Source organism: Microtus oregoni, unplaced genomic scaffold, assembly GCF_018167655.1.
Source record: "Microtus oregoni isolate MIOR12 unplaced genomic scaffold, Mior012 000053F_ref0000044, whole genome shotgun sequence".
Lineage (NCBI taxonomy): Eukaryota > Metazoa > Chordata > Mammalia > Rodentia > Cricetidae > Microtus > Microtus oregoni.
In genome coordinates this window covers 14,981,786-15,005,117 of record NW_024543829.1, presented here as the reverse complement: position 1 = coordinate 15,005,117, position 23,332 = coordinate 14,981,786, and the positions used below count along the sequence as shown (strand labels likewise).

Below are 23,332 nucleotides of genomic sequence, written 5' to 3'. Positions count from 1 at the left end.
ATTATTTTGGGGCCTAAGCTAGCCGAGCAGGCGGCCCGGGTGCTGGGAATGCAGCCCCGCCGCCCCTATTACTACACTTATCCAGAAGACTCAGGTTCAATTCCAAGCACCTACATGGTGGCTAACAACTATCTATAACTCCAGTTTCAGGTGATTCTAGCTTCCTCAGTCAAAACATGCATATATGTACAGACATATATGGAGGCAAAACACCCATACACATAAAATAAAAATAAATATTTTTAAAGCAAGACAAGGATTAGGGATATAGTATAAAGAGTTCAGAGCATATGCAAAGCATTGGTTTCAATTTCCAGTACCATCTCAATCAATCAAAGATATACTATACAGCAATGTGCATATAGTTAATACTGTACTATGTACTTGAAAATTTGTTGCGTGTAATCTATGTCACATATGGGTGGGTGTCTATCTACTATCAGAACAAAGAAAAGATGATGATAACAAGCAACCTTACTAGGCAAAGTGAGTAAAAAAAAGACAGCAGAGAAGGCAACTGCAGAAACCTATGTGAACGTGTAGAGAAGAAAAATGGAAGAGGCGGAAAGATTCATGCTCACACCTTCTGATGCAGCAAAACAAAAGGGCATAACGTCAACAAGCTCAACTATCAACAACAAGGTCATCATTTCAGCTTTGGAGTCTTAATAAATTTTCCACTTTTTCTCTCAATTGATTTTAATTTCCTGGCAAGTAACAGCCAAATCACGTGCCTATGCCCTGTCAAGGGTGACACACTTCATGTCGTTCACTCATGCAGTCCAAAAGAAGGTAGCTCTCTGATGGAGGAAGGTCATTGGCCAATAAAGAAACTGATTGGCCCTGTGGGTGGAGTAAACAGAACAAAATGCTGGGAGGAAGAGGAAGTGAGGTCAGAGACTTGACAGCTCTCCTCTAGGGGGCAGACGCCTGAGAGAGACGCCATGCCCCGCTCCCGGCATGAAGCTCCGACCCAGGATGGACTAGGCTAGAATCTCCCCGGTAAGCGCACCTTGGGGTGCTACACACAGATGATTAGAAATGGGCTAAATTAATATATGAGAATTAGCCAGTAAGGGCTAAAGGGCCAAGCAGTGTTTAAATGAATACAGTTTGTGTGTTGTTATTTCGGGCATAAGCTAGCCGAGCAGGCGGCTGGGGTGTTGGGGACGCAGCCCCGCTGCCCTTATTACTTCAGCTCTCATTCTATGTGACTTCACAAAATGGAGGTGCTCACTCAAGTGAGTCCCATCTAGCAAATCAGCTTGGACTCCCCCTTCCTTCCCCTCTGGAAACAGGAGGAATTTGTTAATTGTTGCTATTAAAAAATCAGGCAGCTTCTTAGGTGAGAGGGTTGTCAGCATGTCAACCCACAGCCAGCAGGGAAGCCTCTGTGGCTCAATTAGGTAGAAAAGATCTGGTAGGGGCGAGAGTAAAAATGCCACTGTACCCTTAATCTTCAAAACGATGCAACAATCTCCACATAAACTTGACAAGTAGGAATCATGAAGTCAGCCTGCTGTGGATTAAGACAAGAAAGCTCATGCCAAACTAGGTATAGTAGTTCCCATTAATCCAGCATTGGGAAGCACAGGCAAGAAAATCAAAGTCATCTTCAGCTACACAGGAGTTTGAGGCTAGCCTGGGTGTCATAAAACCAACTCAAAAAATGGAAAGAGGGAGAAAAGAAAAAGTCTTATGTTTTTTTCCAGCATCTCTGTAATCCCAAATTTAGGGAGGAAGGAAGGGGCAGCAGTATGGAAACTTCAAGGCCAGGGCAGGTATGCCTGTAATACCAGCACTGGCGAGACAGAGGGTATAGGATCACCAAGAGTTTGAGGCCCTCCCAGTCTATACAGGGAGTTCAAAGACAGCCTTGATTCTAAAACAGGACTCTGACTCAAAAAAACAAAGAAAGAATTTATGTTTTGGTTTGAAGTATAACTGTTCAACTCCTGCTGATTATTAAGTGGGAATGGATATTAGTCTTACTATATTTTATGCTTTTCCCCCCAATAAAATGCAGAAATTTAGATTTATGTGGGAAATTGAAAATTTTGGAACCATCCCAATGGCCAAACCTACCTTGAGGACTATATGTCATCTCCAGATTAATTTAACAGACCCACACTGAAGCACTGAACAGATCCTATGAATCTATTCACAGAAACATCATCAGCAAAAGGGCTAGAGAGATAGCTCAATGGTTGGGGCATTACTGCTCTTAGAGTGCAGTTCTCTCCCACCACCTACATCAGGAGGCTCACAACCAAGGATAATTTCTGTTTCAGAGGACTTGACACCTCTGAACTCCATAGGTAGGTAGGAGCACACACACACACACGTAAAATGTTTTTTTAAAGAAGCAAAATAAGATGCACTGGAACATACTCACTCACCAACACACACACACACACACACACACACACACACATACACACCCACGCACACACACTCACCAACACACACACGCGCGCACGCAAGAGAAATCCAAGAGGAGAAACTATTGCATAGCTCTACTGGGCTAAAACCTGCTACAATAAACAAAATATATTATGCAAAGAGAATCCCTTACCCCTGGTGCTAAAGTCTTGAAACACACTCCAATATATCCTTTAGAATATTTCTCTGAATAGATAGTAGAGAGGAGGACCAAAAGGAGGAAGAATGAATATATGGGAAGTTTCTCAGTGTATTTTCAGCACACGTACAGATTTCACCAGTCTCTGATGAAGGAGAGTCTTCTGTTGTGTTAATTTCATTGGTTAAATAAAGAGACTGCCTTGGCCCTGATAGGACAGAAAATTAGGTAGGTGGAGTAGACAGACAGAATGCTGGGAGAAAGAAGCTGAGTCAGGCAGTCGCCATGATTCTCCCACCCGACACAGCCGCAGGTTAAGATCTTCCCTGGTAAGCCACCTCGTGGGCTACACAGATTATTAGAAATGGGTTAGATCAGTATGTAAGAGCTAGCCAATAAGAGGCTGGAACTAATGGGCCAGGCAGTGTTTAAAAGAATACAGTTTCCGTGTAATTATTTTGGGTAAAGAGCGGCAGGAAGCGGCCCGCCGCTCCTAACAACAAGTCTCCTGACACTCCCATCCCGAGCTGATAAAGATTACATTTTTCAGAGTTTGTATACACAAAATGCATGACCTGCTTGCTCTATACCATTCAGCCTCAGAGAAGGAAGAGGGATAATTTAGTCCTACCAGGTTCTAATCTGGCCGATAATTAGGGAAGGGTTGCCTGTCAGGCCCACTACCTAGAAGACATGGAGGCTCAAAGCTTACCAAGTTGCCTCAAAGACACAAAATTCCCAAAACAGATTTAGTGAGGCTGGATGAGTGCTTCAAGGTGGATAATATAAGAAACAAGAAATTTACAATCACTTACACCTGCTCTTTAAAAAAAAAAAAAAAGATTTATTTATTATGTATATAACATTCTGCCTCCATCTATGCCTGAAAGCCAGAAGAGGGCGACAGATCTCATGGTTGTGAGCCACCATGTGGTTGCTGGGAATTGAACTCAGGACCTCTGGAAGAGCAGCCAGTGCTCTGAGTGATCTCTCCAGCCCCCCTTACACCTGCTCTTAACCATCAAAAAAGTCTCACAGGAGGTACTGGGGATATAGTTCAGTGGGTAGAAGTATTGGAAAGCTGAAGCAGAATCTTTTGGTCTGGGAGACACAAACACCCTGTTATAACACACATACACACACCCATGCCTGTCACACACACCCCACATGCATTAAAAAAAAAAACCTCAAACGAAAGGCAGAAATCTACTACCTATAAAACCCAAAATATTTATCTTGTCAATGTTTATCTTGTCCTTTACACAAAGCTTGCCTACCCCTAATGTAAAAGAAGGGGGAAAAACATCACTTAGAATTCAGACTGATTGGGGGGTAGAGATATAGTTTAATAGTAGAGCATCTGCTTTGCAAACAGGACCCTGGAAACAGCTGCTAGCATTTGTCCCAAAAAGTAAGCTGTTCATACTGGCATGAATCTGTAAAGCTTAAACTTGAGAAAGTAAGTCAGGAGGACAAACCGGCTAGGCTTTTTTTAAAAAATAAATAAATAAAACGCTGAACAAACAAAAAGGAGATGAACAAAAAGGTGAAAAAGAGTAACATCAAACTATGCCTCTCTTCTACCTATTGTTACACTCATATTACCTAATTAATCTGGCTGACACCTCAGATATCTAAATCCACTGTCTTAGAATTAGCTAACAGCTGTCTGTTTGTCTGTCTGGAAGAAAAAGAGACCATGTGGTTTGAAACTCAGATGTTAGGCTTTTCTCATACGAACATGTAAATAAGGAAAGTATATAACACCATAAAATTTAAGACCAATTAAGTCTTTCTCAACTTAAGTTCCTGAAAATCCAATGATGGAGGGACTGTAGAAATGGCTCAGCGGTTAAGAGCATTGCATGCTCTTCCAAAGGACCAGAGTTTGATTCCCAGCAACCACATGGTGGTTCACAACCATCTGTAATGAGGTCTGGTGTCCTCTTCTAGCAGGCATATATGCAAACAGAATATTGTATGTATAATAAACAAATAAATATAAAAATATCCAATGATGGAAAAATTTACTACTATGAAACTTCAGACTGTGAGGCAAAAAGAATTAGGAGTACTGTTCTTTGAAATTAAGTTCAATAAAATAACAGAAAATAAGGAGTATTTTATGCCATCTTAAATTAGTAATAATGAACACACTATAATTTTCATTTGCCATTAGCAGTCATACTTATTGACCCTGGCAATTCCACTTTTCTAGAATTCATCTTCTGGAAACATATGCATGAATATACAAAAATGTTCCAGCAGGTACAATACAGAAACAAAAACCACCCAGATCAGATCACCAGGGGACAACTAACTGTGGCTAGAACAGTGAGCCACTGTTAACCATATGGAACGTGAAAACATGGCCATGACAGTATGAGAGATAAGTAAACTGAAGAACAGACCAGGCATGATCTCACTTTCACAAATCAAGGGAAGAACTGTTTTCGTCTGCACAGAGGACGACTGGAGTTACACACAAATTGTTCACAGTGGTTATCTTTTAGCACTGGCTTCTTTCTATAATTGCACATTTTTGAAATGTTTCATTTTTTAACAAATAAATCTATATTAGTTATTTAAGCAACAGAACCTAGGCATTTCCATTTATGAAGCTTTGTTCTGTATAAATTTTTCAGGTTCTCCCTTCTGCATAATTCTAATAACACATCTTCAGATTTGAAGACTGTGGGGGAGCACTGTTGAGGATGATTGACTCTCTCATTCATCCACTCAGCAGCCCTTCCTACACACAATCAAAACCTTCTTCTTTTTTTCTTCTCCTCACTCCAGTATTGGGACTGAAGTCAAGGTTTCGCACATGCTGAGCAAGTGCACTGCCACAGTGCTATATCCCTGGCCCTTAAGTCTTTCTGACAGCTGGTGGCTCTTGTCTACTGGCTTTCACCAGCCTTAAAACACAAAATAATCTATAGATGTGTGAGCCAGCATAATTTAAGTTACTTCACTCTTTGGTCTATTCTCCACCAGCAGCCAAATAATCTCTTAAACAAAATATTTAGGACAATGATAAAGCATTTGCTTAACATGTGGGAAGTCTTATGTTCAATCCCCAGTACCAACCAAAAATAACAATAATAATAATAATGTCAGATCTTTCATATATATACAATCATTCCAATCTGGTGGCGTATTATCAGACAAACAGGTAAAATTCTTTAAAAGGCTTAGAGCCTATATAATATCCCTGTCACATCTCTAATATCATCTCCTACAGAACAGGGAAGAGATCTTAGGTTTGCTGAATTTGTTCATTTCCTTGTGATGCTCTTGCTCCCAATGTTAGCAGTTTGTTCCTCTATTTCTCTGATGAATTGCTCCAATTTTACCTATCAAACTTCCTCTAATTATCCTATTTTTAAACTGCAACCCCCAACACCCTACATATTTTTATGTCCACCTCGTTTCTCCATAGAACTTGTCACCATCTAGCATTCTAGGTACTTTGGTTTATTGTCTTTCTCTCATTAGAATGAGAAGCTTTTGCTGATACTTAAAGAGTCCTGGTAAATAGTAGTGTCTAATAAGGGTCTGTTAACCCGACTCATCCACTAGCTAATGTATGCATGAGGGAATACTTTGCAAGCGTGTCTGTCCTTCTGGGTTATAAAGAGTCAGAGTTACTCAGGGGAGGCAGCCTTATCAGAAACCCTTCAGTTCTGTCCTCTAGGCCCTGGAATTAGCTTCCCTTTGTATCTCACAAACTATGCTGCTTATTGTACCATAGATTTTGTTCCTTTTCTATTTCCTAAGACCTGGCTCTCATTTTTTTCCTCCCAGAATGAACACGTCATCATTTGTCCATCCCCAAGATGAAAGTCTCTTGGTTGACCATTGTTTATTCTTTGTCCTGAATTGTCAAGCTTCAGAGTAATAATTCAAAAGTTTATTGTACCTTAAGTAACAAAGACCACAATTTTACCAGTTGTTTATAGAGGTAACCAGTCAACCTCTGCATTCTTATTGAGCAAAAATATTATATAAGAGTTCTGCATTCTAATAACAAAATAATAACAACCAAAACCTAGAATCATCTCGAAATTTAAAAGGCAATCTGGTGGACGGGCAAAGTGGCTCAGGCAGTAAAGGCTCCTCTACCAAAGCTGATGACTTAAGTTCAATCCCTGGGACCCATAAAGCAGAGGATAGACCTGACTCCTACAAGCCATCCCCCAACTTCTGAACACCCAGTGACATGTGCATGCCTTCCCAAAATTAACAAATAAATTTGTTTAAAAAAAAAGATTGGGCATAGGCACAATCCAGTACTACAGTGCATACAGGAAGAGATCCTCCGTTCTTTCTATAACACTACAAAAAGTAAAACAAAACAGATTCATTATAATGATGCTCAGGACCTCTTTCTGCAAAAAAATAAAATAAAAATAAAGTACACACTTTTCAAAACAATCTACATCTGAGAAAATTCAGTATCTTCCACAAAACCTAAAAGAAAAATAAAATAGGAATAGGAAACAGAACCTTTACACATTTAATTCTGAACGTCATCAAATATTGATACCAAAAATAGAGCCCCACAACAGGTTGTTCCAAGCATTGGGTTCTGGCCATATTTAACATCATCTGTCTGTTCTGAGAGTTTCATGTATTCCAAGCTAGTCATCAAAGGATGCTCCTATCTCTATCTACCAAGGGTTGGAATTACAGGTATGTACCACCACACCTGGTTTATTCAGTGCTGGGAATACAATTCAGGACTTCATGCATGCTAGGCAAGCATTCTACCAACTAACCTGTTTCAATCTTAATACAGAAAAAAATTCCAGCATTGACCAGTAGAGATAAAGTATCACTGAGATGCTAAACACCAGGATCAAAGAATGTAGTCATCAGTGGGCAACCAATGTGAAGGGCATCTGGTCGGATGCCAGAGACTTCTTACAGGCTTCAGCACAACCAGTTGATAATCAGGAACCCAGCACCACAGTAAAACAGAAGAACAAATTCAGGCCCCTGGGAGTATTCTAGAAAGTGTATTTTTACTGTAAGGAATGCCACTTCATTTATTCAGCATGTATTTACTGCACCAATGATTCACTCTAAGATGGAAAGACATGAGCTGAATATGCTGGTACATGTCTTTATTAACACACTTTGAGAGATGGCGGAAGGCAAATCAGGAATTCAGGGACAGCCTTAAGCTATTTGGAGACCAGAGTGGAATACATAATACTATGTCTCGAAAATTATAATGAGGGGCTGGAGAGATGGCTCAGAGGTTAAGAGCACTGACTGCTCTTCTAGAAGACCTGGGTTCAATTCTCAGCACCCACACGGTTACTCCCAACTGTTAGCAGCTCCAGTTCTAAGGGACCTGATACTTGCAAGCAAAACACCAATGCACATAAAATAAAAAAATAAATAAATTTTTAAAAATGATGATGATAGTAGGGCAGTAGGGACACATGCCTTTAAACTCAGCACTCAGGAGGCAAAGGCAGGTAGATATCTGTGAGTTCAAAGTCAGAGTGGTCTAAAAAGTGAGTTCCAAGCCAGCCAGGACTACACAGAGAAACCCTGTCTCAAAAAAAAAAAAAAAGAAAAAGAAAAAGAAAAAAAAAGTGGTGTCAATTAATTAATACATTATGGCTCTTTTAATCTTTTTTTTTTTTTACCAAAAAGGGAAAACAAGATTAATATTTCACACCAAAATAAGGAATGCAAGTTGGGTACCACAGTACAGGAATATAATAGAACTCCTATCCTAGGGAGGCCAACGAGTAGAACAACATGGGTTACAGTGAGATTAAGGTCAGCCTAAACAAATTAGCAAGAATAACTAAAAACAACCCACGTTCTAAATAAGCCTAATGACCCAAGTTCAATCCTTGGAACCCATGTAAAATGCAGAAGAGGAGATATCTGACTGCAAATTTGTCTTCTGACCTCCAAAGGCTCACTATGGCACCGGCCCCTTCCCAGAAAGCATGCATGCATGTACACACAATAATAACATAAAACCATTTTAATTAAAATTAATTAACAAAAAGGCTGGAGATGAAGCTCCGTGGTTGAGTGCTTGCCTAGTACACTCAAGGCCGTTGGTTTAATATCACTAATATCACTCATATAAAAAGTTACACAATTTTAATTCAACTTACTCAATTCAACCAATATTTACAATGTTACTACTGAGAACCAGGTAGTATTCAAGAGATAGCAGAGAATTTTACATAACTACTACTTTTAGTGGGCTCATGTCAGAGTGGTAATCAAATCCAAACCTAAAAGATGTGCCTCTAATTCTAGCACTGGAAGGCAAAGAGAGGAGGCTCCTAGGAGCTTGTCCAGCCAGCCACTCCAGCCAATTAGTGAATTCTGGTTTACTAAGACCCTGTATGAAAAAGTAAGGCCAAAGCTAGATATGGTGACACAGGCCTTTAATCTCAGCACTCATGAGACAGAAGCAGGTGGATGGACCTCGGTGAGTTTGAGCCCAGCCTATCTACATAGTGTTTGTTCTATGCCAAGCCAAACTGAATAGGGAGACCTTACCTCAAAAAAACATAAATATGGTGGAGAGTCATAGGAAAATTCACATGATGTTGACCTCTAGCATTTGCATGCACACACAGAGAAAGACAGACAGACAGAAATGATAAGCAAACACACATGAAAGAGAAAAAGGTAAAGATAATTTCCTGTCATCAGTGGAATAAAGAAATATCTAGTAGCCAAGCAGCAAACAGGAAGAAGTGATTATCTGAGTCCTTAGGGAAGGTTTCTGGAAGGGAAGTTGCAGGAGAGGTATGTAAGTGGTGAAGCCTGTGTACTATGGCATATACGTGGTGTAGGGTAGTGGATAACTTCAGAGTTCTTCCCTTCCACTGTGCCTTCTGAGGATTGAACTCACGCAATCAGTTTTGCATGGCTTTTACTACTCTTAGCTTTGTACTATGTCCTGAATAACAGGTTGAGCATATTCTCCATCTAAAGAAGCTGTCTGTCTGTTACAATCTGAAAGTGGAACGCTTTCAATGGGCTCTTGCAGTGAATAGTTGGTTCCTAGCTAGTGACACTATTTGAGACCTTCTAGACAGAGGGCCTGGAATCCAGATGACCTTACAAGTTCCAGCACTGCTCAAGTTCTGGTCCAAGTTTTCTGCTTCTTGATGGGCACCATGAAACAATCAGCTGCTGCATACCTAATACTACCATACTGTGTAGCCTGCTGCTATGTCTTCCGCCACAATGAGGGACTGTGTTCTCCAAACTATGAGCCAAAATAAAGTATTTCTCCTTTAAATTGTTTCTGTCAGTCATTTGGCAACAGTGTCAAGACCAGTTAGGTCAATGCACAGGAAAAAAAAGGTGGACCCCTTCTAAATAAGGCAAAAGTTGTATTTGCCTGATTTCTAGGTTGCTTTCACCCTCTTATAGACCTATAACTAGTTCACATATTCATTTATTTCCCTTCAGATATGGTGTTTTGCTTGAACACCCCTGAGAAAATCCCATGTAACTAACAAACTGAGTAGCTCGCAGAACTTCAAGGGGCTGAAGTTTGGAGTTTCAGCCTGTAAACTCCAAAGCAACCTCTTACAAAATCTAAGAAACTTGAAAATCCATTGAGGGCATCTAACTCTAACCTTTGATGTTTTGGACTAAATTTTAACGCTTTGGTCATCACCACACTTCTTGGTCTCTATTCATCATCAGAAAAAAGGAAAGATCAAAAGCATCAGTTCTCAGAACACAGCCTTTTGTTTTTTAAGACAGGGTCTTAATAAAGTGCAAGGGCTGGGGATGCAGCTCAGACATAGTGTCTAACCGTCATTCATTAAAGTCCTGGGTCTGAACCCAGCACCATGTAAACTGGGATTGGTGGCACACACCTGTAATATAAGCACTTAAGAAAGGTAGATACAGGAAGATCAGAAACTCAAGATCATTCTCCCAATGATATATCAAGAATTCTAGGTCAGCCTGGGCTATGCGAGATCCTGTCTCTAAACAAACAAGTGAAGGAAAGGCGTCCCGAAGAGCTCAGCTTGCACCTTTACTCTCAGTGCCTCTTTGCTTAGTATGTAGGAGGCCCCAGGAAGAATCCCTAGCATTGAAGGAAAAGAGAAGAATGGGAGAGGCTGAACTAAAAACTCTGGTTCCTTCTAGTTTCAAAATACCATTTCAAGCAATCATGGTGACATATGCCTTTAATCCCAGCACTCAGAAGGCAGAGACATAGGGATCTCTGTGAGTTCCAAACCGGCTTGGTCTACTTAGCAAGTTCCAAGTCAGTCAGACAGTGAGAGCTAAATAGTAAGACCCTGTCTCAAAAAAAAAAAAAAAAAGGCATTTCAAAGGTCAAAAAAATCTTCAAAATGATCCTCTCCTAGACCAAAAAGGATGTTTCTGATAGTGAAACAAAAGGCTTGCTACCCAAGGTGTTAGGTGGAATCAAACTACACAAACAGCTTGTCCTCTGCCCACAAGAAAAGGAGACACCCTATGAGCTGATTACTACCACTCAGCAGCACAGAGCTCTACTGGAATACAGATGTGCTTAGTAATACATCTGCACACACAGCAATTATCCCTGTAACACGAAAAGAGCAAAACGTATCTCCACAGCCCATTTCTTACTAGGAAGCAAAAAACAAACTCCTCTACCTTCAAGTACAACCTTTTATGAAGTCCATGCACTTACCAACAATAGTCACCTATAAAAATGGTAGACTCTTTGGTTTTTTTTTATATTTATTTATTTATTATGTATACAATATTCTGTCTGTGTATATGCCTGCAGGCCAGAAGAGGCCAGCAGACCCCATTACAGATGGTTGTGAGCCACCATGTGGTTGCTGGGAATTGAACTCAGGACCTTTGGAAGAGCAGGCAATGCTCTTAACCACTGAGCCATCTCTCCAGCCCAAGACTCTTTGTCTACCTCCCGCACAGACCCTGAGAACACCCTTTTCTTGCCCAACAGTGACATCTGCTGGAAACCAGGAGCATGAGCTGGCTCACCAGGCAGGCACTAAGGCATCTTTAGAAGGTAGTTTAAGTGAGGGTTTAGTTAGCACCTGTTTGTAATTTACACCAGAGTGTAGCCATTCAATTTGTAAGTAATGGCTTTACTTTGACAATATACATTTAAAATACCTCACAATATGCCTCATTTCTAAGCCAGTTGTCATTCTTTAGAGTATAATATATGCCAGCTCATGTAAAATGATTCCCTAAGTAGTATCAATACCACATTAAATGAGAATTATGCATTATTTGTATATCTTAAAAGAAAAAAACCAGTTTATCACAAGGTGACAAGACTATACACAATGTGCAAGCGTGTCTATACAAGTCTCAGTGCCGGGGACAGAGCTTCCTTCATGCATACTATATGCAGCTTCTGTTACTTAACTGTACTCTCAGCCCTACAACATATCTTTTTAAAAGTTTAATGTCATTTAAGTAACAGCACGAACTACTTTTTATCACTAAGAGAAAAGAAAATATATTAAAACAAGAGTTTCTGATAGATCCTTAAGAGTTTCTAGGACTTTAAAATCCTACTCAAAAAATGATTAGCCAATGACCAACAAGATAACTCAATGGGTAAAGTCTGATGACCTGAGTTTGATTCCCTGGGTCCCACGAGATAGAAGTTATCCTCTGCCTCTGACATCCACATGGGAACATATATATGCATACACCACACATATAAATTTAAAAATGGGCCAGGCAGTGGCAATGCATGCCTTTAATACCAGTACTCAGGAGGCAGAAGCAAGCAAATCCCTAAGTTCAAAGCCAGCCTGGTCTGCAGAGTGAGTTCCAGGACAGTCAGGACTACACAGAGAAACCCTGTATGGAGGGGGAAAAAAAAGAAAAGAAAGAAAAGACAAGAAAGAAAAACCAATACCAAAAAGGGGGGGAGCCCAGAAGGGGAGATGTCTCAGCAGTTAAGAGCACTTGTTCTTGCCAAGAACCCAGATACAATTCCTAACACCATCAAATTGTAGGGGATCTGATCTAATATTCTCTTCTGGTGTCCTCATACTTACATATGTATTCTCAGCCACTGAGCCATCTCCTAAGGTCTCATGCTAAGAGACCTTCAACAGGAAATTCTGGGGGTTGGAGAGATGGCTCAGAGGTTAAGAGCACTGACTGCTCTTCCAGAGATCCTGAGTTCAATTCCCATCAATCACATGATGGCTCACAACCATCTATGAGACCTGGTGTCCTCTTCTGGCCTGTAGGCATACATGAAGGCAGAACATTGCATACATAGTAAATAAAATAAATGTTTAGAAAAAAAGTTACATCAAGAACAATGGCAGTGGGTTTTTGATCCTACTGCACGTACTGGCTTTGGGGGAGCCTAGGCAGTTTGGAAGCTCACCTTACTAGACCTGGATAGAGATGGGCGGTCCTTGGGCTTCCCACAGGTCAGGGAACCCTGATTGCTCTTCGAGCTGATGAGGGAGGGGGACTTGATTGGGGGAGGGGGAGGGAAATGGGAGGCGGTGGCGGGGAGGAGGCAGAAATCCTTAAATAAGTAAATTAATTTAAAAAAAAAAGAAAAAAAGTTACAAAAAATACAATTCCACAAGAGAAGTGGAATATAGATGCTTGAAAAGTAAAACAAAATAAAAACAAACAAACAAAAAGAGAAATTCTGTTCTGACTTCTCTAAGGAACTCACTTTTCTTTCTTTCTTTCTTTTTCTTTTCTTTTTTTCTTTCTTTTTTTTTTTTTTTTTGGTTTTTCTAGACAGGGTTTCTCTGTAGCTTTGGAGCCTGTCCTGGAACTAGCTCTTGTAGACCAGGTTGGCCTCAAACTCACAGAAATCCACCTGCCTCAGCCTCCCGAGTGCTGGGATTAAAGGCATGCACCACCACCACCCGGCTGGGACTCACTTTTCTTAACTGCAAAGTAAGAAATTTAAAATGGGCAGTGGTGGTGCATGCCTTTAATCTCAGCATTTGGGAAGCTGATATCTGTAAATTCAAGGCCAGTCTAGTCTACAGAGTGAGTTTCAGGATAGGCTTCAAAGCTACAGAGAAACCCTGTCTCAAAAAAATAAAAGAAATTTAATACCTGCCTTGCATAGAACTGTTGTAGAAATCATAACTTATGTCTCCCAGCATTCCCCACCCTCTTCTCCCAACTACCTCAAAGCAAGAATATGGTGGAACCTTACATAGTAGGCCCTCCTTAGCTGGTATCTTTAATACTCTGCATACAGTAGGGATTCATTTTAAGCCATTTGGGAATTATTCAGTAGAACACCACATCTTGTTAAAGCAAGATGAACAAACACTGACCAAAGACTCAGTTCTTCTAATGTCAGTAGCTGAAGACAGTCCTTTCTTGACTGCTTTTAATAAATTCTGAGTGCCAACAATGTGTCAGGCATTGTGCTGGCTGACTTTTTGCCGCTCAAGAGTCTCAGGCTCCTGATGTGGACCCTTAAGCAAAGGTAAATATTCCAATCTAGGAATCCAGACACATTCCCCAAAAGGCTGGTCTCACTCAGGCACAGAAACAACCTTGTTATTTTGTCTACTTCTGGCGTCCAGCCAGACTCCCTGTTCCCACTATTCTGCATGCATCACATAATATATTTTCTCCTTGAGGATGTGCCGTTACCCTAAAAGAAAATGGTCTCTCCTTCTCCAAGTCTTACTAATTTTTCATTATTGGACATTATATAACCTTTGTTTTGGTAATGGTTTTGTTTTGTTAAAATTAAACTAGTTGTTTTTGTTTTTCTGCTTACTCTATTTAGTATCAGTAGCACACAAAGAAGCACCAGACTGGAGACAGTGAGAAGGCTGATGACCCTAGGACCTACATGGTATAAAAAGACAAGCCTATTACCAAAAGCTGCCCTCTGTCCTCTACATTTGTGCCATGGCACACATACCATCCCTACATACACAATAAATAAGGATGTAATTTTTAGAGTTGTGACAGATTTCATGTAATTATGCCTTGCCTCCACAGTACTACTGTATACTTCAATGGGCACAGTGCCTAGCACAGTGCTGGAAAAATTGTAACCATTCCACTAATGTCATTGACTAAATGACTGACTCCAAAATAACAAGTACACAATGTGCACAATCCACATCCCTACCCTTCTTAGCTTATGCTAGAGAAACTTCAGTTGCTTCAGCAGAAGATACAATGTAGCGCAGTAAGCAGTTTGGCTCCATATTCTGGGAGCTGGCAATTATGCTAGATTTGCCCTTTACATAATTACAGAAAGAAGTCCCTAATAAATCAAAATAGGTGTGCATACAGCCATTCGTGGAAGATAAGGTTCAGTACTCCTACTCTGTTTCTTTTAAGAGAGCTGACTGGGATGCCAATCCATGTATAGAGAGGTCTTCCTTCCATGAACTCTTATTTCCCCGACCTTGGTGTAAATGGCCATCTGGAATGCCCATTCAAAGAATTTGGAGGTAGAAGTTCAATCACTATCAAAACCAAGCCAATCAATCAACCAACCAAAAAAATGTAAATGGGCAGCCAAGGTGTTGTACAAAAACATAAATCTAGTTAAAAACATATATTTTCCTTGATGTACATCTATTCATACATGGAATTCTTCAGTCTCTTATTGAGGTGGTTCAAAACAATACACTCAAAGAAGAGGCCGCACAATAAGCTAAACAAAATATCCCTCGCAACTCTAGGTCTTTCTCTCTTTTTTTTTAATTTCACTGTAACTAGTCCCCTGGGACATTCTCTCATCTCAACAACCAGTCCTACATCTATATTTCAGTCAAAAGGCGAAGAGAATCAACAATTCTATATCCTTATGCCTCTCTAATCCAATCTACACCCCCTTACAAGGCTAAAATAAATCAGTACAGCAGTACAGCAATTGACTCACACCACCAGGGCTGATCCTATCTCTGTCACCAGAGCAAAATCTCCCAAGATGATGCAAGGAACCAAATACGTGGGTCCTAGATATTTCAGATAAAAGCACAACATCACTAGGACTGAAGGACGATGGGTAGAAGAGGAGGAGGAAGGTAGAACAGAGGACAGCAGCTGCTTACCTCCTGAGGGAGTCTTCCTCAGAGCTTTCTTCGGGCATATCTTGATGTAAGGCCTCCTGTGATACAGTTCCAGATCTGCTGGATTGGGTATAGATTCGTTCCCAGTGGCCTGTCTCCTGGTTAAAGGCCACCCCCACAGTCCTCTCCTCTTGTGGACTAGCTGAGCTGCTCAACTCCAGCCTGCTGGAGCTAGGTGTTTGGCCCTCAGTCCGCTCAAGAGGTGGCAACTGGTTGCCACTTGGTGGCATGCCCTCAAAGGTGGTAGAGACGTGCCAGGAAGAGTTAGCCTCTCCAGATGAGTAGTTAGGTGTGGTTCTTTCCCAGCGCAAGGTATCATTGTTGAAGGTCAGAAGATTATGGCAAGCACGGCAGCGATTAAGATGGCCCCGAGACAGGTTGGAGTTGTTCTCACTGCTGTGTGGTGTGGGCTGATGGGAAGGACCTGGCCTCTCAGATTCAATGTTATTATTGAGCATTTCCTGGGCCTGTTGGGTCTGGGGAGCTTCCCCACTCAGGCTCTGATCCAGCTCCTGCAGCCTGTCATACTCCAAAAAGAAGCGTCTAAGATCACACTGAAGCTCATGGCGAATGTTGCCGGAGTTGTTTTGGCTAGAACCATTCCCTCCATCTGACTCAGTAGCCAGCCCTGATGATGGAAAACCCCTTCCTTCTGTGGCTGAAGTGTACACAGACGCCTGAGAGCCGCCTTCCTGCTGTCTCAGCACAGACAGCAAACTCACTGAAGAGGCACTGGTCCTGGGCGGGGGCATAGATTCTACCTCAGAGCGTGAGTTGAGAGTGAGTACTGTCCGGGTCCATTCAGAACCTGTCAGCCCAGGGGCTAGTTCTCTGTGATACCTAGAAGGGTGGCTAGACAAAGGGCCCCCCAAAGAGCGACGGGTAGGACCCAGACTGAGGTTGCGGAGCGTGTTGCCCGCAGTGCTGCTCTGGACTGTACTGAAGGCAGACGGCCGGTTCAGGAGGCCCTGGTCCTGCTGCGTTGACGAAGCCTGCTCCGGGGGATGGAAGGGCTCGGTCTGTACAAAAGAAAAGGAAGGGGTAGTAGCTCTGGCAGAAGCAGGGGGCACACTGTCCTGGTGTGGCAAGAGGGAAGGAACTCGAGTGCCAGCACAGCGACTGCAAAGGCACAGGATCCCAGGGTGCTGGCAGCACTCAACTGTGGTGGGGTAACTGACCCGCTGTCGGAGCCTGATGTAAGCGGAAGTCCTGGGACGCTCCGTGGAGGGCTGAGGGGGAGGCGGTGGGGGTGAGGGGGGTAGCAGAATCTTGTACTGTGCTTTGCTCTCCCACCTGGATGCCAGAGGAGCGGGAGGACAGCATATGCAGGAAATTGTGAAGGAGAGGTGTCCGGCGAACCGGCTGTGATTGCAGGAGGGCACGCTGGCGGTAGTGAGATAATTCTGTTCCATCTATAGGAATTTCTGGTTCATCGTCACCCTGGAACGTGGACCAGCAGGAGGAGAGGGTAGAGAAGAACAATTAGGTAGAACCTCCAAACAAATCAAGACAAGCTTAAAACTGACTGGTCATCATCCAAGGAGAATCACCTTCATTGATTAGCAAAAACTCTCTCCCTTTGAGGTCCTGAAAACTAATCGACTTCAGACTAAAAACCATCATATGGTATTAAATTATTCATTTCTAATAGGCAACATATCTGAATGAATACAATTGGCATAATAATTATTTTATAAAAGTCATCTCTGTGGCACAGAAGCAGTGAGGAAAACAAAACACCAACCAGCCAGAGGCACATGAGTGACAAGCATGATGAAGACAAGTTCTTTCATTCTTTTTTTTTAAAGATTTTTATTTTATTTTACTATGAGATTTTGCCTGCATGTATTCATTTGTGCCACATACATGTCTGGTACCGCAGAGATCGGAAGAGAGTCAGCTATCGTAGAGCTGGAGTCACAGACAGCTGTGAACTACTGCGTGCCTGCGTACTAGGAATCAAACCAGGGTGCCCTGAAAGCAACAGTGCAGAGCCAGTTCTCCAGCCTCTCCTTACCTTTTGTTTTGTTTTTTGTTTGTTTGTTTGTTTGTTTTTGAGATTTACTTTTAGGAGCTGGAGGGATGGCTCAGAGGTTAAGAACATTGTTGCTTTGGCAGAGGACTGGTTCCCAGCATCCACATGGTGGTTCACAACTGGCTTAATTCCAGTTCTAGGAGATCTAATGTCCTCTTCTAGCCTCTGTGGTCACTTCACACACAGTACACAGACACACATTCAAGCAAATTACCCACACAATATTTAGACACATTATGGCTAGTTGGTTGGTTGGTCTTGTATGTGTATGTGGGTCTCTGTACGCATCTGACCAGAAAAGGGCATTGGATCCCTCAGAGCTAAAGTTATGGACAGTTGTAATTAGCCCAACATGGGGACTGAGAATGGAGCCCAGGTCCTTTTCAATAGCAGTATGCTGCTCTTAACAACTGAGACATTTCTCCAACTCTGACAAGGTTTACTTCTCATGATACAGTCAAAAGGATTAGAAAACTGATTCTCCTGTCAAAACTATGTTGGTAACTTTTGACGATATCATTAGAAAATAACTAAAATTTCAATGGAAAAACTACTGAAGTATTAAGAATTAAATTATAACCAGAATTATATTTTAATAATAATAAATATAATATCTAATAGACGTATACTACTAAAAAAAGAATAATAGTACCAGAATTCCAGCTCTATTTTAGAAAATAACTTCAGTTCAGAGCGAGTGAGAACTGCTGGATTCTTACCTGCTGATTAGAAGGGTTAACGGTTGCTGTCAGTAAGTAGTGTCCAAGTGGATCAAATCTAACCAGACTGAAATCACAAAAGAAAAGCAGAGAAAAACAAATCATGTTAACTGGAAATGGCGTCAGACAACCCAGTTCATGCTTTCAAAACTTTCTTCCCTCTCTGTCTCTGTCTCTGTCTCTCTCTCCTGGAGACAGTCTATGTAGCCCAAGTCACATTCAAACTCACAAATGTTCTTGCCTCAGATTCCTGTTTTAAAGACATTAAAATAAGGCTTACGTTGCTTCCTAATGTAAAGAAATATGTATTAATAAAGAGATTTCACTTTCCTTTTTTAATTTACTATTGAATTTTATTTTATGTGCATTGTTGTTTTGCCTGCATGTATGTATTTTTGAGGGTGTCAGCTCCCCTGGAACTGGAGTTACAGACAATTGTGAGCTGCCACGTGGGTGTTGTGAATTGAATGTTGAGTCCTCTGGAAGTGTTCTTAACCGCTGAGTCATCTCTCCAGCACCCCACATTCTTTCTTTTTTTGAGACAGGGTCTTATATATCCCAGGCTAGCTTACAAATCAACACACAGTTGTAGATGACCTTGAACTTTTGATCCTCCTGCCTCTATTCACCCAGTGGGATTACAGGTGTGCACCAACACACTCTCTTTACGTGGTACTAGGGATCAAATTCTGAACTTCACTCGTGCAATACAAGTCTATACCAACTGAGCTACATCTTCAGGCCATGATTTCAGTTTTGAAAATCACCCAGGTTTGCATCACACTAAGCAGCTACATTAAATATCCATCTGTTCAACAGGTAAGAGCCCATTTAAGTGGTAGGTCAGAATGCTGTCACACAGATTCAGGTCTCCCTTCACTCACCTGTCACACTGGCAAAAAAATTTAGCACCCAGAGACAATAAAGTATCAGTATCAAGTGATATGGCTGAAATCCAGAAAAAGCCTATATCCAGCCATAAAACTGTTAAAAAAAAATACCCAAAGAAAACAATGTATCCAATCTAATTTAGGCAATACATGTCTTGTTTTTGTAGAGTTGAGAACTGAATCCAAGGTCATATATGTAATAGGCAAGAGCTGACAATCTCATTACATCTCAAGCTCAATTATCGTTTTGGTATTTTGGGTTTTGTTTTTTTTTTTTTTTTTTTGCTTGTTTGTTACTATTTTTTCAAGACAGGGTCTCACTATGTAACAATATCTATCCTGAAACTTGCTATGTAGACCAGGCTGGCCTTGAACTCACAGAGATCACCTGCCTTTGCCACCTAAGTTCTGGGATTAAAAGTATACATCACTACAGCCAGACTGGTATTTTAATTTTTAAGACAGGGACAGGGTCTTGCTAACTAATTCAGGAAGGCGTGAGACTCCCTGTGTAGCCCAGGTAGGCTATGAACTCAAGATATACCTATCTTAAATATCAGAATCCTGAGATTACAGATATGTGCCACCATACCCGCAGCCACCAAGTATGCTTTGATCTCAAAAGCTAAATAAGTATAGTTAACAGATTTGATACATTTATATCTCTATTTTGCAATTTGATAAATATAAACAGCCAACAGAGAGCAAGCAGCCAGCAAGCTATCTTAAATCATCCATATATTTTTGAAAGTCTTCCCAAAAGGTAATCCCAAATGCAGACAGCTCTGAACCTAAGTAAGATTCTACCTAATAACCCTGATTTGTAGAGACCACAAGATGAGGCCAATAAAGGGCAGGCAAGAAACAAAATGAACTGTTTCTGGGAGTGGTGATAACAAACCACCCTAAAAAGGACTAATGAGTTCCCTAAGTGAGGATAAACAACCTGTCTCCTGAAATGACAACAGCTGTAATGTTCTTACATTACACTTACCGCACGCGCTCCATCTCACTAGCTGTCTTCACTACAGCAAAGGGCTCCCGCCGACTCCAGTCCCAGAAGTGGATCTCATTGGCAGTGGCAATCAGTAGAAGCTGAGCCGTAGGATGGAAGGCCAAGGATGCTATGGCATTGTTGCTATCTGTGAACCAGCTTTCACTGCCACCCTGCAAATGAACCAGTCCCAAATATTCTCAGATTATAAACTGCCAATAGATGAAGAATCCACTTCAAGAAAATTACATTGAAGAGTTAAGTGTGATGGCTCACAACTATAATCCCAGCCCTCGGGAACCTAAGGCAAGAAGACTTCCACAAATTATGAGACCAGCCTGTTCTACATAGTGAGTTCCAGGCCAGCCTAGACTATATAGTGACACCTTGTCTCAAAAAAAAAAAAAAAAAAAAAAAAAGAGGCAAGGGAGAAAGGGAGAGGGAAAGGGAGAGGGAAGGAGAGAGGGAGGGAAAGAGGGAGGGAGAGAAGGAGGGAGGGAAGAAGGGAGGGAGGGAAAAAGGAAAAAGTCCTATATGGAGTCACACAGCTCAGGGGTAGGCCACATGCTTTACATGGATGAGCCCCGGGTTTGAGTCCCGAGGGTCTCTCTCCACTTGCAGCTACTGTCTTTATCAGAGCACAGTGGTGCAGTGGCGCACGACTTTAATCCCAGCACTCAGGAGGCAGATGCATGTGGATCTTGGTAAGTTTGAGGGTATACATAGTAAGTATCAGACCATCCAGGAATAAATAGCAAGACCATTTAAGACAAAATAGTTTTCATAGGGTTTATTTTAAACATGTCCTCTATAAATTAATGTATAAGAACAGCAATGTATCAGTGCCAATAATTTAAGAAAAATATTACTGTCTTCAAGTCAATTACAAGGCCTCCACTCAATTCTTGTTTCTGACACCTGTGAAAAGTCCAGCTTGGTACAAACAGTTCAGAGCAACTCACTAGCCAATCATTGAGACAAGCAGCATCTTGCTTTGATGAGCATGAACAGAGTGATCTAAGACAGTGGAAGTCCATACTGAACTCATTTTAGAGCCTCTTTCCAAACAATGTTAAATAGAACAGATAGAAGAAAACTTTAGTATATCTACTTTATAGTGGAGAAGTATGAACTAGCAATGTCCATCTATCAAGTGAGCAGTAACTATCATAGACTCAGATTAAGTCCCAAGAGGGTGGTTAGTTTCTCAACCAGAAATAAGAATCCAAAGGCAAATAAGTCTCTGTGTTTAAAATACCAAAGAGAAAAAAAAAAAAAAACAAAAAAACAAAAAAACAAAAAAACAAAAATAAATAAATAAATAAAATACCAAAGAAAAAAAGCAGTCCAAAAAAATACTTACATGTAAATCCCAAATCCTAACTTCCCCATCTAGGCAACCAGAAGCAATAAGGCCTGAGATGGTAGGATGAAAAGTGACACACCATGGAGTACGGCGGTGTCCAATCAGAGAGTGAACACACTTGCCAGTCTTAACCTCTGTAATATAGATGTTATGGTTCACATGTGTGGATGCCAAGAGAGTCCTAGAGAGTCAAAATGGAGACATAATAAGAAACATGTGGCAGGCAGGGAAACAAATTTTACCAGTTTTAGACAACAAAAACTGACACTATTTCCTAACTACAAATAAAAGACATTAAGATATGCCTGTTAGGCAATTTGTCTATACACAACAGAAACATTCTGAGTTCTAAAGTTTTCTAGTTCTGACACAGTGCTCCCGTTCATACACAAATATATGTAATATATGTATAGACGCATATATACACATCTTCATATATTCATCCAGTGCTTCAGAGAATCTCTAGGAATTAATCTGGATGATCAAGCTAAGTCAAGAGTACAGAAAGCTTAAGCTACAGCTAAATATTAGTTACCTGTCTGGGCTGAAGGCCAGTAAGAAGGTCGAGCGTGGACTATCAGGCAGTTCTACTCTCTGGGAGAGAGAAAATAAATAAATAAATAGATAGATAGATAGATAGATAGATAGACAGACAGACAGCCAGCATGATTTATAAAGTAGGGCTTACTCTAACAGAAGCCATTCTAGATTTAGTACAGACTAAAACTATAAAGACAATAATCAAGTTATAAATCAAGATAAATCTAAATTCAGAAAAAATGTCTACTCTCCAGGAAAAAATATTTCTAGTCTTAGCTTTCACATTATAAACCAATTCCCCAAACTAGCTATATCAAATCTCATAAAGAAGATAAATTACATTCTCACTCTCTGCCATAATCTACTCTAAGATTATGTCCACCTTATTGTCACCCCCACAGACCCCATGTCAAAGCCATTTTCTTACCTTGCCTTCCCATTTCATCCACCGTGTCTTATCTTCTACCAGCTCCTGCAGAAGCCGCTGAGCACCCATGGCACGAGTGCCCCGTTCTCGGCCCCAGAGGATCCGAACAGCATTCTTCTCTGGGACAACCTTCATGGTGCTCAGGAGCCACTGTCACACCAGGGATCAGAACTGAAGGAGCAAATAATAGCTCCACACACAGAAGCAGCTAAAATGAGGCCATTCAGGTCCTTGTCAGCTGTCTTCATGGAAATCTAAGGAATGAAGAACAATGCCAAATAATGCCTACAATTTCCATGCAAACACAAGTCTAGCTCAAAAGAGAAAGTGTCCTTTCCTATTTAACTATGGCTACCAACGAAGGGACTTTTGAAGTTTCTCTTTCAAAAATATTTCATCTTGTCATATTCCTTCTATAGCCCTACTTTACATATGAAAAACTGAACATTTCCATCAAAATTATTCAGTTCTTAGTCTTTTTTAAAAGATTTATTTATTATGTATACAGTATTCTCAGTATTCTATCTGCATTTATGCCTGTAGGCCAGAAGAGGACATCAGATCTCTCATTACAAATGGTTGTGAGCCACCATGTGGTTGCTGGGAATTGAACTCAGGGTCTCTGGAAGAGCAGCCAGTATTCTTAACCACTAAGCCATCTCTCCAGTCCCAGTTCTTAGTCAGAAAAATTTTGC

The 23,332-nt window shown here is 41.0% G+C and overlaps 1 protein-coding gene across 3 annotated transcripts in view; it reads right to left on the bottom strand.

The window, feature by feature from the left end:
* Ambra1 (autophagy and beclin 1 regulator 1) overlaps positions 1 to 23,332 on the bottom strand; it is a 199,627-nt gene that overhangs the window by 130,046 nt on the left and 46,249 nt on the right. For all 3 annotated transcript variants that reach the window (XM_041637507.1, XM_041637508.1, XM_041637509.1), the window contains exons 2-8: positions 22,638 to 22,891; positions 22,206 to 22,264; positions 21,668 to 21,851; positions 20,305 to 20,477; positions 18,421 to 18,487; positions 16,960 to 17,106; positions 15,649 to 16,685 (exon numbers count right to left, since the gene is read on the bottom strand). In XM_041637507.1, the coding sequence (XP_041493441.1) occupies positions 15,649 to 16,685; positions 16,960 to 17,106; positions 18,421 to 18,487; positions 20,305 to 20,477; positions 21,668 to 21,851; positions 22,206 to 22,264; positions 22,638 to 22,772 (1,802 nt within the window). In that variant the 5' untranslated portion in view covers positions 22,773 to 22,891. The remainder of the gene's footprint in view (positions 1 to 15,648; positions 16,686 to 16,959; positions 17,107 to 18,420; positions 18,488 to 20,304; positions 20,478 to 21,667; positions 21,852 to 22,205; positions 22,265 to 22,637; positions 22,892 to 23,332) is intronic.